The sequence below is a fragment of the Pseudopodoces humilis genome, chromosome 1 (assembly GCF_049639895.1).
Source record: "Pseudopodoces humilis isolate 2021_Gansu_Grassland_sample_001 chromosome 1, ASM4963989v1, whole genome shotgun sequence".
Classification (NCBI taxonomy): Eukaryota; Metazoa; Chordata; class Aves; order Passeriformes; family Paridae; genus Pseudopodoces; species Pseudopodoces humilis.
In genome coordinates, this window is record NC_142200.1 from 126,351,764 (window position 1) to 126,367,753 (window position 15,990).

Sequence of the window (15,990 nt, forward strand, 5' to 3'; positions counted from 1 at the left end):
TTTTAGGCTGAAGTGGTGGCATTTAAGTTAAATAACCTCAGACGTGTAACTATTGCAGCTGACACTAATTCTGTTGTGATAGCTGAATGTGAGCTGCAGTCATTTATTTGGGAGCAAAGCTTTGATGATATATGTGGGTAGTTTCTTACAACTGGCTAATAGGATGCTTGAAAGTGTGAATGCAGCTGACAGATGAGCCTGGGATGCTCAGGTCTGACTTATATCAACCATGGAAAAGGTACTGTTCAGTGAGGACATGCACACTGAAAAACATACAAAATATATTCAGATTGTCATGAGACAGAGCTTGAGTGCATGGCTGATGTGAATTAATTATGGGGTAATATAAAGCAGTTTAATTTAAATTTTAATAATTAATAAATAATAAATAATAAAATAATTAATAATTAATAAAATAATTTTAATAAATTTTAATAATTTTTAATAATTGTTTAATTTAAACAATTAAAGCTAGAAGTTGTGATACAAGAGACGAAAAATAAAAACTATTGCATGTAAGAGTAACTTTCTGCACTGTCATTTGGTTGGAAGTTTAAGAGGGTTTTTTTCTGTGTTCAGTGGCAGTAAAATTGTATGAGAAAAAATAATAAATCCCTAGGTGAGGAGTTCAGCCTTGAACCACGCCTGTGACTGAACTCAGAGTTTCAGGTTTGTGGGTAACATTGACTCAGACACCAACAATGCAAGATGTAAACAATTCTTAAGTAGTCAAGAATGAAATAGAGGTCCAGGCTCAGGGATAGAGTCTTGTAAAAACAGACATCAAAGCTAAGCAATTGGGACAGAATGAATCTTTATTCAGATTTTGGGTTTTTTGAGATTTTGTTTTGATTTATAAGAAGGGATTTCTGCTGGGATTGCCTTTTGATTACTGTACTTTTTTCTATGCAACTACTGTGACTCATTCATATTTTAGAACCATCAGTATTCCATTAAAGACTTACCTCCTGTTTCTTCAGGCATGAGAGGTAATAACATGCATTCCCTACCATTCCCAATGAGTCTTCTAGCAAAAGTAGAGGCCACTTTAATGCTGATATTTCCACTAAGAATTTTCTACCTAAGCAGTGATACATTTAACATTCTTAAGAAACTTGAAATTACTTCCACTGTCAAAGAGAAGTATTTAAATTTAAAGAATAAATAAATTAATAAAGTTGAGTCCATTTTCTGTCAGGCTACCTTTATGACAGCTTTTGTTTCCTATATACATACTCAGAAGGCATTGGAAACTAGGTTAAATTCATCAATGTAATTTCAGTTGTGTGGATTTTCCATCCCCACTGGGCATATTTATTGGAATCTTACTGTAACTGGTCACATTATTAAGAGCAAACAATTTATTTGATTAATTTACCCTATACTTCTGTTCATTAAAAAGCCTCTCCCATTTTGATTTCTGCTTATTTTATTCATAAGCATTCAGTGAAAGTTTTCAGCATATTTTAGTCTGGAGTTTGTTTGGAAGCTCTTTACTTCATCTAATCACAATAGTTATTTCTTTGCTGGAGATGCTGTGACTTGAAATCTTCAGTTAATATTCTCTTTGTTCCCCTAATTGACTTTGTCACTGTATGTGCAGTATCAGGAATACTTCTGACATGAATAGTGAACATCTAGTATCATATTTGAAGCACCAACTTACCAAGGGATGCACAAATCCATAGGAAAACAATCTTTCTCTAAACATTCATCAGACAAAATAAGTTTACAGAGGAGTATGTTGAAAAAATTAATTAAAAAATATGAGAATATAGAAAATTGAAATCTTTGGAGAAGCAAGAACTTTTATAGATGGATCCTCACGTCATTATCCCAACTTATTTCAAGCCACTCCTTTGCTGTTCCATGACATGTTTTCCCAACACTGAATGATCCTTCATTCATTCCAACCACCAACTGATCAGCTCTAGCTAAATCAAGAGCCCATAGGAGTTGTAAGTAGTCTATGAAATGAGAATTTTAGCATGTATGAGCAATGAGTTTGCTGTTTTTATAGAAGTTATTAGTATAACTCCACTGGAACTAAACACCTAAAGACAGAATTATTCCAAACATCTCTACAGTCTTTGAGAACATAACAAAAAGACAGGCCACAAAAAATGCATCATGCAAGGTGGACCTTGCTCAAAGAAGACTAAGTGGAAATACCATCTCAGACTCCATCTAATTTCTTCATTAATTACATTAAGCTGAGGTAAAAAAAAAAAAAAACTCTCATAGAAGCACCCTAGAACCATCACATTCCCACAAATTAACAAATGTTCTTGATGAATTCATAAGCATATATGGCTCTCATTACTTGAAATGTTTTATAGGTCAAGAGGTTAAAAACTTCCCATCAGCAGTAGAAATGTAGGTACAAATTTAGAGAGTGTATAATAGCTGAGCAAAATTGAGTCAGGGACCTGACCAGGGAGATGAATTTTAGCCTGAATCAAGAGGCTAACGAAGTCACAGCTCCACCTGTTGAGCTAAAGCAAATCATCCACCTGTAGGAGCTGGCAGCACAGGTTTGCTTTTGTGCCAGACATAGATGACTAACACTGTGCTGCTTGGATAAAGTAAAACATCAAAGTTTAGGGACAAACCATGCAGTCATTACTCTAGGTGAAGGAGTACTGCAGCCATGGAGCCATTCTGCCAGAGAACAAAAGGACTCTGATCTACAGGAAGGATCTCATGGCAGGCCAAAGACAGGAGATGACATTCTTCTGGGTAAATTTACTAAAGAATAGAACAGTGACAGAAACAATGCTAGAAATAAGTGTATAGATCTTGCTCAGCTCTTTCTGACTTTACAGAAGACTAAGACACAGACCGGAGGCTGTGAATACCACATAACCATACATATATATTCTTTCACATTCATTTAAAATGTTTACTCCTTCTTTCCTGTGTTAGCTATCAGTAGCCGGTTCTCACAAAGAAAATCAAGCTAAAATGTAATGAAATATCATTCTCAACCACCCTATAAAAATGGAAATATTTATCAAGCTAAAGACCCCATTTTACAGCCAAAGAAATCAATGGCAAAGTTCTCGTGAGCCTGAATGGTCTTGAATCAACATGCAAGTTTCTTGTGGAAGAATAAATAAGGCTACATTTTTTTGCTTTACGTGGTCATTATTCCAGTATATTTTTCTTCTGGAAAAAAAAAAAATAGAATCTGCAGTGGTCTGCAAAAAATGTACATCAATACTGCAGTTAGACTTCAACTTTAGACCTCAAATATAGCTCTGCAAACTGGCCACACATGACTTTCTGAGATATGCCACCATACTCATGTCTTGGTAAATCTAGACAGTAGTAAGGATGCTGTCTGAATGCTAGAAAAATACATTTACAGGAAGAAAAAAAAAGACACATTAATTATCTACTTGAAAATCCTAACTTTAGTTTAATTTCTTAGATAAAGGTATTTTTGTAGACTATTTCTTCAGAAGCTGGAGAAGTTGTCAGAATGAGTCACAAATCGTGACTCAAAAAATTCAAAATTAATCCAAAAATAATTATAATCCCATAATTATAGAATTTTTTATCATTTATTTTATTATTATCCAATAATAATAAAGACAACATTTTTTAGGATAAGGGATAGTAAAAAAAAAAAAAGTGTAAGGCTTGGTTATAGAAAAATACTGTAATAGATTCTAAGTAATCTAGAGGTAAATTCAGCAGTTTTTTGGCAAAAACATTACTCTGTAATAATTTTGAAGACATGGATGTGTTATCTTTTCCTCCATGGAAGAAGTTTTATATCCCAGAGAAAGAAATGCAAAACCCATACTGCATTCACTTTCTCCTAGCTCAGTAAAACACTGAAGTATATGTAATCAAGTGTCCTGACTTCAGCTGAGATTGTGTTTTTTTCTAAAAAGTAGTTGCAAGCTGTTGGCCTTCACTCTGAAGTGTCTGCTACAACACCACAATTTCAGAATATTCTATAAATTGTGTAGAACAAAAACAGCACCTCCTCTAATGTACTTAGTCATACATTTCCATATTCATTTGGGTTGCATTACACTGGAAGACTGAACCATATCATTACAATCTGCTAATCCACACAATAACTTTTCCAAGACTCACAAACAGTCTGCTCCAGCTAGCAAATATTGAGTGCATTTAAGATGCAAACACAGGCTACATTCCAGTATATTTGTAATTCTGTGGGATGGTACCTTATAGCAACGACTTGTGCTAGCAGAGAGAGCAGAGCTGCTCACAAAGGAGGCACACAGCAAGAGGTCCCACTGAGTCAGCACAGACATAACCTAAAGATATAGATGATGATTCACACACACCACAGTCTTGTCAAGGACCAGATAATGTCATTTTTTACCCACTCCAAGTGACCACTCACAGACATGATTCCACTGAAGGTATCCATGCACTACCCTCTGCTTGCAACACGTACTACACTGCCACCTGCTACAAGTAAGTCAGATAAGCAAATGTGATGGTTTGTGGAAGGGAGAAGAAACAAGTAGGAATATAAAAAGAGGACATTTGTCAAGTAAAATCCATTGCAGATGAAGGCAGCAGGATGGAGCCCATCTTTTCATGTGCTATTTATTATGCACATCCTTTATGTCACATCTCTGTTGTCTTTCTTATCTTCCTGATCCTTAAAGATCTCAGCAATTGCTGAGCTCACTCAGCAATTGTCCTCCACAGAGCTACAGTATTATTGCCATGTTTTACCTATCAATATTTCTTACAAAATCTTCTCAAGGTGCAAAGCATTCCCCACATAAACATTAAGAAAAATTTCCGTATGTAATGCAGAGTAGTTGCAGTGACAGCAGAAATTACTCTAAATTAGAGTCAAATTACAAACTAATATTCTGATTTTAAGCACACCAATATTTTACAATACTGTTATTAACAGTGCAATAAGCATGAGGACACAGTTTTAACATTATTCTTATTTCATCTCCTCTTTTGCAAGGCCTCAAATGCTATGGATGAGACTGTAAATATAAAAAGCAGTCCATTAATTTTACATAAACAGTTTTATATACCCCAAGGCCTATGACAACATTTCTTGACAAAATAGCCAAGCAGAAGGACTGTTTTTCTAAAGTTCAATCAAGAAGAGCTTATAAAAATGACTGTGCAGATAAATATTATGGCACAGGTGGTCTGAACTACCCATAACAGAAATTCCATTAGCTAAAATTTTTTAAGAGCTGCCAATTACACTTTCAATTTGAAGTGGTATCTGAATAGTGGCAAGCAATTCTCAGAAATAGAAATGGTCTACTTAATCTTCAACATAAACAGAATCTGTCCTCCTCACACAAGTAAACAAACCATTGATTTATATAGAATCCTGTCTTGTATTACATAACAGGATCAGGGCATAGGATCTGCTGCAGAGGAGTCTTTGTTTTATCATAGTGTTCTCAATACATGGCCAGAACGTTTCTCCTTTTCTGTTTTTACTTTTACCTGGCAGCTCACATGAACCTTTAAAACAAGTGCAGGAAATATTGTGCTAGCTGAAAGTTAACTCACACATAATGCAAGGCTGACATAGGGCAGGGGAAGGGGAAAGTGGATCATAAAACACACTGGTCACTAATCATTGGAAATGTTACTTCTGTTATTTCAAAGCATGTTCCAACTAGGAAGGTAAGTAGCATCTTTTATTTTTCAGCTGAGGATACTGTACAGGTTAGACTTAAGTGACTCTCTTCTTTCTAAATAAATATCATTCCAATGTATCATATATTACTATAAGATTAATAATTTATATATTTATATATAGTATATATTATAATTTAATTCTATGCCTTTTCAAGAACTAAGGTTATTAGATCACTTGTTTCCTAGTATTATTTTGGCTGTCAGCTATGCTTCTAAAACAAGTCTGCTGCAGACCTATCACCAAATTTTAAGTAAATATAAAAAGAAATAACACAGACATATTTGACTTATCAGTTTTCAAAAGCCTGGCAAAATAAGAGCATTCACAGGTGCTCTTGTGCACACAATAACCAGGTTACACACACAAAGAAACAACTAGGCTCTTTGTTCTTTTGGTTTTTAAGTTAAGTCTGGGTTAGAAGATGAAATTTGAGGAAAAGAGGGCACTAATATCATAATAATTTGGCCTAATTTCTCTCCCTTCAACAACCTGCAGATTTGGAAAGAACATGCACTGGTCAACCTGTTATCAAAGTGATCAAACAGATTAACAGGAGAGGTGATAACCCAAAGGACACTGGCAAAACTAACTTGTGAATGGACAGGACAGGGACCAACTAGTGGACAAAATTTTTGAGAAGATGCAGGGGGCAAGGAGGAAAACATTACTAAATCTCTCCTTGGAGAGGAAAAGACAAGGCAATGGGAGAGACGGCACAGTGTGCAAGGCAGATGAACATCCCCGAGACATTTGTCACTAGCTGGATGGTGAGACATTGACATTAATGAGGGTGGCATTTGGAAGATAAAAGCAGTATCTCTGCAGCAGACAATGAAGTTTTAAGACACCACGCACAGGGATATGGTGTAATCAAAAGGGACTGGAGAATATTCACATCCAGCAAAAGCATCACAATCACTACTGATATTCATGAGAGAATACAGATCAGGAATAAATGGCTTATGGTTTTGTCTGGAAGGCTGGTGGAGATTGCGGGTTATTTTACCTCTCAGCCCAGTCAATTCCCATCACATTCCTTTATTGAAGGACTCTTCATCAGTCATTCACTTACACCTGCCTTGCCAAAAGTCACTGTTTCATTGACAAGAGCTTTTCAGGCAGCAGAGCTCTAGAGGATAGCTCTGTCTATAGTAAGTGGGGATTTACAGGGGTGGAGGCGGTTGCCTGTGATTATCTCCTCGTGAAAGTAAGGGAAGAGCTGGGAGATGCCCTGAGCACTGTCTGCCAGGACACAGGCAATCAATTGAAGGCAGTAAGATCTGGCTGCCCCTCACAGATGCCTCAGAGTGCCACTACCCCAAAAATGACATCAGCTGTGTCTGAGAGACACTCCTGCCCCAACCCATGGGATAAAAAGTGTCATTGTTAATTAATAATTCCCTTTTCTCATGTCTCGGTGTCAGCCATGTCTCAGACCTCATTTTTTACTCCAATGCTCTTGGATATCTCTGGTCTCTCTCCAAAAGGAGAGGATACCGTGATCCTGGGATAGAATAAAAGAAACCTGAGCATCTCAGAACAGCTTTCCTATCCCCAGATTCATTCTACCGCCCCCGTTCCACCCCATACTCATGTATTGTCCCTCTGACCAGCTTTTCCTCAGAAAATAAAGCTACCATTTCACCATTGAGAGAAAGCCCAAGAGTAAACAAATACATCGCTCTGCTGGTCCACCCGTCTCCTTCTTCCTTCAGGAAAACAGGCACAGAGCGCCAAGCCCCAAGCCCAGAGCGTGTTGAGGATGAGGTCTAAGCAGCAGCCCCCCAAAAGCTTGACCAGCCCGGGCCGGGGCGCCTGTGAGCGGGCAGTGGGCGGTGCGGGCCGGGGCCGGGCGCTGTCCGCGGTGCTGCCCCGGCCCGGGCGCTCTCCAAGGTGCTGATGCTGCCCGGAGCTGCCGGCCCGGCCGCGGGGACAGCGCCAGCCCCGGCCCGGCGCCCCGCCGGACGCTCAAGCCCCATGGCCAGGGCTCGCCCGCTCTCAAGCAGCGCTTGTGCTCGCCGTCCCCGGCTCCAAACACTCTGCATCTCCGACAGAGGGGAGAAAAAACACACTTTTAAAAAAATAAACAAACAAATAAATAAATAAACAACACGTAGAATAATCGTACTCTGAAGAAAGTTTCAGACGTGAATCCAGCAACGAACGGGAAAATAGGAAGCCAGACTAACCCGATATGTGCTAAGGACAAGCTCCTTCTGCTTCCTCATTAATGCTTCATGCAAGGAGTGCAGCCCCACATGTGAAAGTAACCATGTCCCCGTCCTGCTGCAGTGTTTAGAGAGCCTCCCTGTTGTCCTTCAATACCGTCTCTCTGCTTTGATGCAAAAAATTGAAAGTGTGTGGGGAAGCGATTGAAGAAATCTGACTGAATCCATCAAAAACAAGCCCAGGAAGGCGGATTATGGGAAAAGAAGCTGTATTCTTGAGTAACGACCGGCGTCACAGTAGTTAAAATAGAACAGAAAAGCCTCTCGAAAAGTCAATTCTTATGTAGATGAGGTGACATAAGAGCTTTTCTCTCCCTTCGAGGGTTTAGTGAATTCCTAATTTGCCCCTAGAAGCCCAAGAGGAATGAGGAAGAAAGGGCGGAAATATTTGGATTGCTAGTCGTAACAAATATTACCGGGATCTGGATTGTTGCCTAGAAATACACTGAAAATGAGGGGATCCAATGCCATTGTCTCAGCCGAGCTATTTGTCTTGACCTTCGGCTTTGTCCATCCAGGCTGAACAAACTTCCTGCAATGAGGGTCGACCCCGCAGGCTGCCAGTCACACAACTTTGATCTCTCTGGGTCACGGAAAGGGAAAGAGGATGACATGCAGTTTCCCCTCCGAAAGAAGGGCACTCGTAGAAGTTTATACAACAGCCAGAAAAACGTAGGGTTAAACAATAAAATGGGAAATGTGCTGTCCTGCTGAATAGAGAGTAGTTTGCACAGCATTGAGAACCCGCCAATATATATCATATCAATAAAAAGGAGCTCTTCGAAAGCTTGCATAGTAATTGAGATTGGAGATCTTTTTTGATATGGGTTGGCATTTCCTCATATCAATCTGACAGAGCCAACTCAGGAAATTGCTGGTAATATTCATCTGGGGAGCACTTTCATTAAACGTAATTCATTCGACTTTCACAATAAATTGAGTGACATCCTTACAGCAGAACCTTTTTATCCTTGATGAAGTGCTTGCCAGCCTTTGGTTTTCCACTTTATTGTCACATTCCTTAAAGCAGAATCGTCAACATGTCAATCTGCTGCATGAAAAAAATGCTAAAGCTGTATTTACAAAGCACCCAGGAGGTGGTTTAATGCTGACTTACAAGAAGAGCGAGCTGGGTGTTAAACTATCTTCTAAATCACAGCAAAACTTCACCCAAACCCAGTCGGGAGAACAGAAGCCAATCCTAGGGAGGGTAGGATCACTCACACATTCATTTTCTCCAAGTGCTGGCTATTCTGAGCAATTGGTTTCTTAACCTGCTTCACCGTACTTTCCAAGACGATTAGGAAATCGGCTTTTTGTTAATTAAAATGGCGGTTTAGAAATGTAGGGAAATATTAAAGAGGTTAAAATGGATACCTCTAGGTACTGTACCGACTTGGAAGATTTGACTAGTCGAAGAGAGGCAGGGATATTGGATGATATTCAGGTGCCTCCCCAGAAGGTAAAACCTATTCCAGATTGCTTTCTCCAACTATATACAAAATTAAAATAGCTTGTACCAAGCATCAGGAAAAAGGAATTTCTGTGCGGGAAAATCCCTTCTTAAACTAGCACAGGTCCCTGGTGGTTAGGAAGCAAGGAAGCCTGGAAAAGAATACACTACCCTCCGCTTGGGAAAAAAAATAAAAAAATAAAAAATCAAGAGCGCATGTAAGTTTGTTTCACCTACACGAGATTACAGTCCCGTTATTATTCCTGTGTTTTACCATCCGAAAGGGTAATTTTTCCTCCATTACACCATCGCTACAGCGTCTCTCAAACTCATTTAGAAAGAGGGAGCAGGAGCATCTCAAGACTACGTAAACTCCCCCGCACAAAAAGCCACTACTGTCCCTGATCGCCAAGTGCTCTCCCCCGCCCTCCCTGCCTTCGACGTCAATTTGAAAATTGAAAGAAAACGCTTATTTGGGGAAGAAAAAGCAATACCCGAATGCATTCATCACCAAATGCCTCTGAGAAAATACTGTGGGTGGTGATTACGACAGGACAATGCCTCCTCTCTCCTTTGTTTTCTGCCTATAGAGGTGTGGGTTTGTTTGTTGGTTTTTTGTTGGTTTTTTTTTTCCCCTTCCATGGCAAAGTAGGACACCATCAGCAACAATCTTTAAAAAGAAAGAAGGAAAAAAATCAACTTATTTTCGCCGGCACGTGATATTTCCTCACGTTCAGCACAGCTTTCATTAACCGGGGTGAAATGACCGCAAACAGTGCGACACACAGCGAAATTAAATGTACACAAACTCTGGAGCCGCTAACCCCCTGTTTACCCCCTCAGCAAATACTATACCAAGTGTGCCACCGCTGAGGACAATTTTAAACCTCTATTATTCGCAACAATTTTGCAGGAAAGCTCCTCTCGGCTGTCAGAAGGCCTCCAAGCTACAGTGACGGTGTGAAACAGACCTTAAAATCCCAGCCCGGCACGGGGGGAAGGTTAGTAGGCTGTTTCCAAAGCCATCGCCCTGTTTAACAAGGTGAGCCCCGTAGTTCCACTCCTCTGGCAAAGCGCCGCGCAGGAAAGCTCCCCCCGCGAAACAGCCTTCACCGCGGGGAGAAAAGCCAGCCCTCCCTTTGCTCTGGCGCTGCTTGAGTTCTGCACAGTTGAAGCACTCTGCTACCCGGCTCCGGTGCGTATCCTAATCAAACCCACCGGTGAATAAACACTTTGTTGGAAGAAGACGACAAGCCGGACGGGGGATGAAGAGGGGAAGGGATCCTTACCCTAGCAGCGTGCCACGCAAAATTCCGACTGATTTTGGTTCCGTACCCGCTACTCCAGTTAAGGAGCACCTAAATAATAAGCCGAAGTCTCTTCGAGCAGGGGTGATCCCAGTAAAAGAGGTGCATGTACCCACTCCGTGCTTGTACGGTGCCGGAGTCGAGCCTGTGACAGTGACGGGGGTGAAACCCCGGAGCGCTTTGCCGCCCGGCGTCCGCCTTGGCCGGGGGTGCGCAGGGCCCGGGCGACGGTCGGGACGGGACGGGACGGGACGGGTCGGGACGGGACGGGTCGGGACGGGTCGGGACGGGACGGGACGGGACGGGTCGGGACGGGACGGGACGGGTCGGGACGGGACGGGAGCCTGTCGCCTCCGGCAGCTGCCGGCCACAGCCCGCCGGGCCCCGCCGCACGGAGCGGCTCCGCAGCTGCCGGCACGGAAAGGATCTGCCTCCTCCTTCGAGGGCCTGCTTGACCTGTCCCTCTGAGAAATAACACTTGGGATCCTTGCCGTCCTTCCTAACAGCCCGCGCGTCCTGTAGTCACTTTACAGCTTGCTGCTTCCACACAGGGGAAAAAAAATAAAGAAGAAATGAAAAGAAGCAGCCTGGCCTTTTATTGTCCTGTGGTGTCGGACTGGAAGTTCACCGGCAACTAGGCAGGAGGTACAAGGAGAAAGTTTCCATTAAATGAATGGTGTAAAATCCGAGTCCTTATAAACAGAACTCAATTCTATGAGAGTCTGTGATCTCCGGGTGTTATTTTGCTTTTTTTCTTTATTCTTTACGTGCTTCCTCACTGACGATTTTGAGCTCGGCACAGCACTGTTAGTTAGGAAACATCATCCCTTAGAATCAGACTAAGATGCTTTTGAAAGAACAGCGGTGATGTGGACTGTCGTGGTAAATAAGACCGAGTGTAGGTGTTTGAACACTTTCTGCAGCTTTCTAAAAGTAAAAGAAGAAAACAACTGCAAGACTTTAAAGGTTAATTCCTAATTCTGCCAAATAAGTACTAAGTTACCCATTTAGGCCAAAGGAAATACACTACCACTGCAAATAAAATATAACATTCTCAATACACTGCACATCTCGAAACAAGGAGAAAATGCACACCTCGCAATGCACAACTAATGTTCTTCTCAATAAACATAATATGGTGAACCATCTCTACCCTAGCAAAATTTCTACTCATTCAGATCGGCCATGATCTCTATAAATTTCAGGCAATAAGGATGGATAGCATATGGCTCTATTAAAAGGAGAAGAAAAGCAGCACTATTTTTTTTTTTCCTGAAGATTTCATTACAAAGAGGTTTAACGGGGAGGGAGGGGGGGCAGGGGGGAAGAACAAAAAAAAAAAGAAAAAGAGCAGTGGTTTGCTGAGTGAAGAGAAATTACAAGGCAGACAGTGTCTGTAAATGAGTGACTTCAAGGCAGCCCAGTATCACTGCAGCTGTTCACTCTCCATGAACACCTCCTAATTCAGGCGAAGGGGAAACAGGCTATTTTCCTTCTCACCTATATTATTAACCCCTCCCAAAAAGGTGGTTTGTTTTTTTTTTTCAACAAACTCGATAGGAAGCTGTGCTGCCATTTCATTTACCCTTCCTAACAGTCTGAGCATTGAAAATTTAATTCCTAATTGAAACTGCTTTTGTCCACGCGGAGCAACATGCACATACAGATAGGCACAACAAAGTGCTGCACCTTGCTGCTTTGTGGCGCCGCATTAAAGCTTTAATCAAAACTTCATGCTTCGGTGCTAATAAACAGTTTGTTATCATGCAATGGCCTAATGCAAACTTTCAGAGTCACTCCTGAAATACAGAGAATAGGGAGAAATTGGCATAAATGTGGAAATATCAAGTTAGAAAGAAGAATTGTGCTAGGGAAATCCTTTGGATGCTCCCGGAGTGTTTTGGCAGAAGACACAGACCAGCTGAAGGGCGCATTCCCTCCCCCTTAGCTTGTCTTTTATTCTCGATTTTTTTTTTTTCTTTTTTGGTATAATATTTTGCATTGTTTCGAGGGAAACTTGAAAATCGTCTCCTTCACTCTGCAAGGCCAAGCCCTCGGAAAAAAAAAAAAAAAAAAGAAGTATTCAGGTAATGAAGTCTGTAACTAAACGGTAATTGAATCAGCATAATTTGCACACTGAATGGTTTTCAAATGCTCCCAGTTTACAATTAAAGGAGAATTAATGCGCTTGTTGTTCAGACTGCAGCGCATTAGAATAAATCCAGCACTGTTGTTGTAATGAGTCGAGAGCAGTTTAACTGCCAGCAAACACATTTAAAATTTAACACGACGTATCGATCTCGCTCCGGCTTTTTGATGGATTATTTGCCACGCACTTTTCTCCCCATTTTCCCCCACCCCTCCACCCCCACCCCGGCTATAAAATTCGCAGGGAGGAGAGACGCCCGCGGCAAACGTGGCACCGCCCGGCGAGGGCAGGACCCCCGAAGAGGGAGCCACGTCGGGCGGGCCCGGGATGGGCCGGGAGGTGCCGGGAAGGGCCGGGAGGTGCCGGGAAGGGCCGGGAGGTGCCGGGATGGGCCGGGAGGTGCCGGGATGGGCCGGGCGCTGCGCGGGAGCGGGAGGAGCGCGCGCGGCCCCGCCTGCCCCCCCCGCCCCCGATTGGCTGCCCCGCGCGGGGCCGCGCGCGCTGCCCCGCAGCGCCCCCGGGTGGCGCGGCCGCCACAGCGCAGGGAGCGGCGGCGCGGGCAGCGCCCGGAGCCTGAGGGGCCGCAGCCTGAGGGGCCGGAACCTGAGGAGCCGGAGCCTGAGGAGCAGCAGCCGGAGACCGGGGGGCCGCAGCCCGAGAAGCCGGAGTCCCAGCCCGAGAAGCCGGAGCCGGGCCGTCGCAGTCACCACCCCCACCACGGGCGCCGGTGCGCTTCTCTCGCCAACGCTTCTGGAAAAAGGTCTTTTCCCTCCCCCTTAGCCACGGGGATGAGCTGCCGCCAAGCGTTTGCCTGCTTAACGCATCACAAGCGAGAAAGGATGCGGACTGCAAAGGGCAGTCTGCCTGGTTTTTGTTCCTTGCAATCGTAGCGGGAATAAAGTCTGTGTGTGTGTGAAAAGAGATAACGGCGATGTTTACTCGTGTTCCCGCGGTAATCTTAAAGGAGATTTGCTACGAAAGTCAATGACACTTCTCGCGGAAAATACTAGCGGTACTCGCCGCCAAGTGCCCGCCCGCCTGTGCCGCACCGCCCGTAGTGGCACACCCGGGGGATTCCATCCCGGAGGGGCTCCCACCCTCCGGAGGGAGCAGAGGGCAGGAAGTTGCCTCTATCCCACAGCCTGGCCGGGCTCCCCCGCGGCGGTGCTCTGGTGCCCACGCAGACACCCAGGGACCCGGTCCCGGAGGTAGCACCGGGGTACGTGGCCCGGGAGACCCCGACCCTGCTCTGGCCAAGCGGAGCGCTCCTTTACCCGCGGAGAAGTTACAGGTCTGCGCCCCCGCTCCTCGCTCCCCGCCGAGATTTCCCGGCCGGGACCAGCACCTCCCCGGCAGCGGCCCGGCCCCAGGAGGACGGGGCAGGGCTGGCTGCGGGGCGCAAGTTGCCGTGAGTTTGTTCGCTCTCCGCCAGGCTGGCGCCCTCCTCCCCGACGAGCTTCCCCATGCCCCGGCCGTGCGAGGGGCCGGGGACACTCACCAGGTAGAGAGTGGGCTGCAGCAAAAGGACCGCGTACCAGTACACAGCCTGCATCCTCGCCGCTCAAACTTCCCCCGCGCTGCTTTCGCTGCCTCTTTGTTCCTTCCAGAACATAGATCCACCTGACATCCACTTTACAGAACAAGCAGAGCTCTCACCAGCCTAGACAAAAACGAAATTATAGATCCCATGACCACAAGACAAGGTTAGGCTTAGCACAAGGGGGGAAGAGAGGTGTGTAGGGAAAGGGGGGGGGGGGGAAGGGGACGGCGGGAGAGAAGGAGGAGATGGGGTGAGTGAATGGGGGTGGGGGAAACAAAAAACGATTAAAATTGAGTTAATCCAGCGTCAAAGCAAAGTGATCGCACGGTCGGAGGTGGCGGCAGACCGCCCATAGGCAGCGCTACCCGGCGCTCAGTCCTTTCTCTGGGCAGGAGAGCCCCGTGCTGTGGGCTGGGACGGCCCAGGGGTGCCACTGCCAGCCCTGCCTGTTGTGTGTCCTCGGCGGGGACCGGGCGGCACCCCCCCCCCGCTTGGCTGCGGAGCCCCGGCAGCGAGCTAGGAAGCGGAACGGCGCGGGAGGCGGGAGAAGGCGACAGCAGACGCTGAGATCGCGGCTCCGGATGCTTCTGGGCGCTTAAAGCCGAGGCAGAGAGCTTTGCCTTCGGGACGCCCGAGCAGGTTCTGCTTACCTTTACAAGCGCCCACCTCCCTCTGCCGCTCCGAAAGGCGCGCCGTGCCTTGCCCCGGGCCGGGACCGCGCCCCGGGGCGCCCCGACGGGCGAGGACCCCCATCCCCGGCCCCAGCCCTTCTCCGCCCCCGCGGCCCGCGGACAGCCCCGCCGCCGCGGGGGGGGCGCGGTGGGGATACGTACGGCGTGGGGGATCCGACGGCGGACGGGGTTCCGCGGGACGCTCCATGGGCGAGCCTAGAGAGGCTGAGTGCCGCGGCGCAGCCCACCACCCCTGCGCATCTCCTCGCCGAGGTGTCCCGCGGCCGCTGTGCATCCAGCGCAGGCACTGTCAGGGCGACGGGGCGGCTGGCAGGCTCTCCCCCCCTTGCCTCCCCTTCTCCGCACACGGCCGCCCTCTGGATCCGCCGAGCAGGACACTTACGGGAGGAGGGAGCTGCCCTGGCTGCCCGCTCGCCTTCGGCGGGGGGCGCGGGCAGGAACGGCGGCACCGGCGCTCCGGGGCGTCCAGAGCGATTTGTCTCTATTAAAAATGACTTATTGGCGAGTAAGCGGCGAACGCCTGCTATTTAACTTCAGATAAAATCTATCTGCAAAGACCTTGGCCGATCATCTTAAAATAAAGCGCTGGAGCCGAGCACTGTCCGAGGCTCACTGCTTGGGGAAAGAGAAAGAGCAGCGGAGGGGGGAGGAGGGGGGGGGGGGGCTTGCTTGGCGAGGGGGGAAGGGAGGAGGGAGGAAGGGGAGTTTAGCGGAGTCCCATCCTCTCCGCTGAACGGGGTGATGAATTAGAGCCCTCCCCGGGCGGCGCGAGCTGCCTTGCTCTGCCCGCCCTGCCCACCCTGCCCGCGCTGCTGCCTGCCCTGTCCTGCTGCCTGCCCTATCCGCCCTGCTGCCTGCCGTGTGTCCTGCCCTGTCCTGCTGCCTGCCCTGTCCTGCTGCCTGCCCTGTCCCTGCTGCCTGCCGTGTGTCCTGTCCTGTCCTGCTGC

The 15,990-nt window shown here is 46.0% G+C and overlaps 1 protein-coding gene across 2 annotated transcripts in view; it reads right to left on the reverse strand.

The window, feature by feature from the left end:
• Positions 1-15,570, reverse strand: part of NXPH1 (neurexophilin 1) — a 139,473-nt gene extending 123,903 nt beyond the window's left edge. Inside the window, exons 1-2 of one of the 2 annotated variants that reach the window (XM_005518830.2) lie at positions 15,426-15,570; positions 14,310-14,471 (exon numbers count right to left, since the gene is read on the reverse strand). In XM_005518830.2, the coding sequence (XP_005518887.1) occupies positions 14,310-14,363 (54 nt within the window). In that variant the 5' untranslated portion in view covers positions 14,364-14,471; positions 15,426-15,570. Of the gene's footprint in view, positions 1-14,309; positions 14,472-15,184 lie in introns of both variants that reach the window. The other variant, XM_088058961.1, reaches the window with a different exon arrangement.
• Positions 15,571-15,990: the final 420 nt, after the last annotated feature.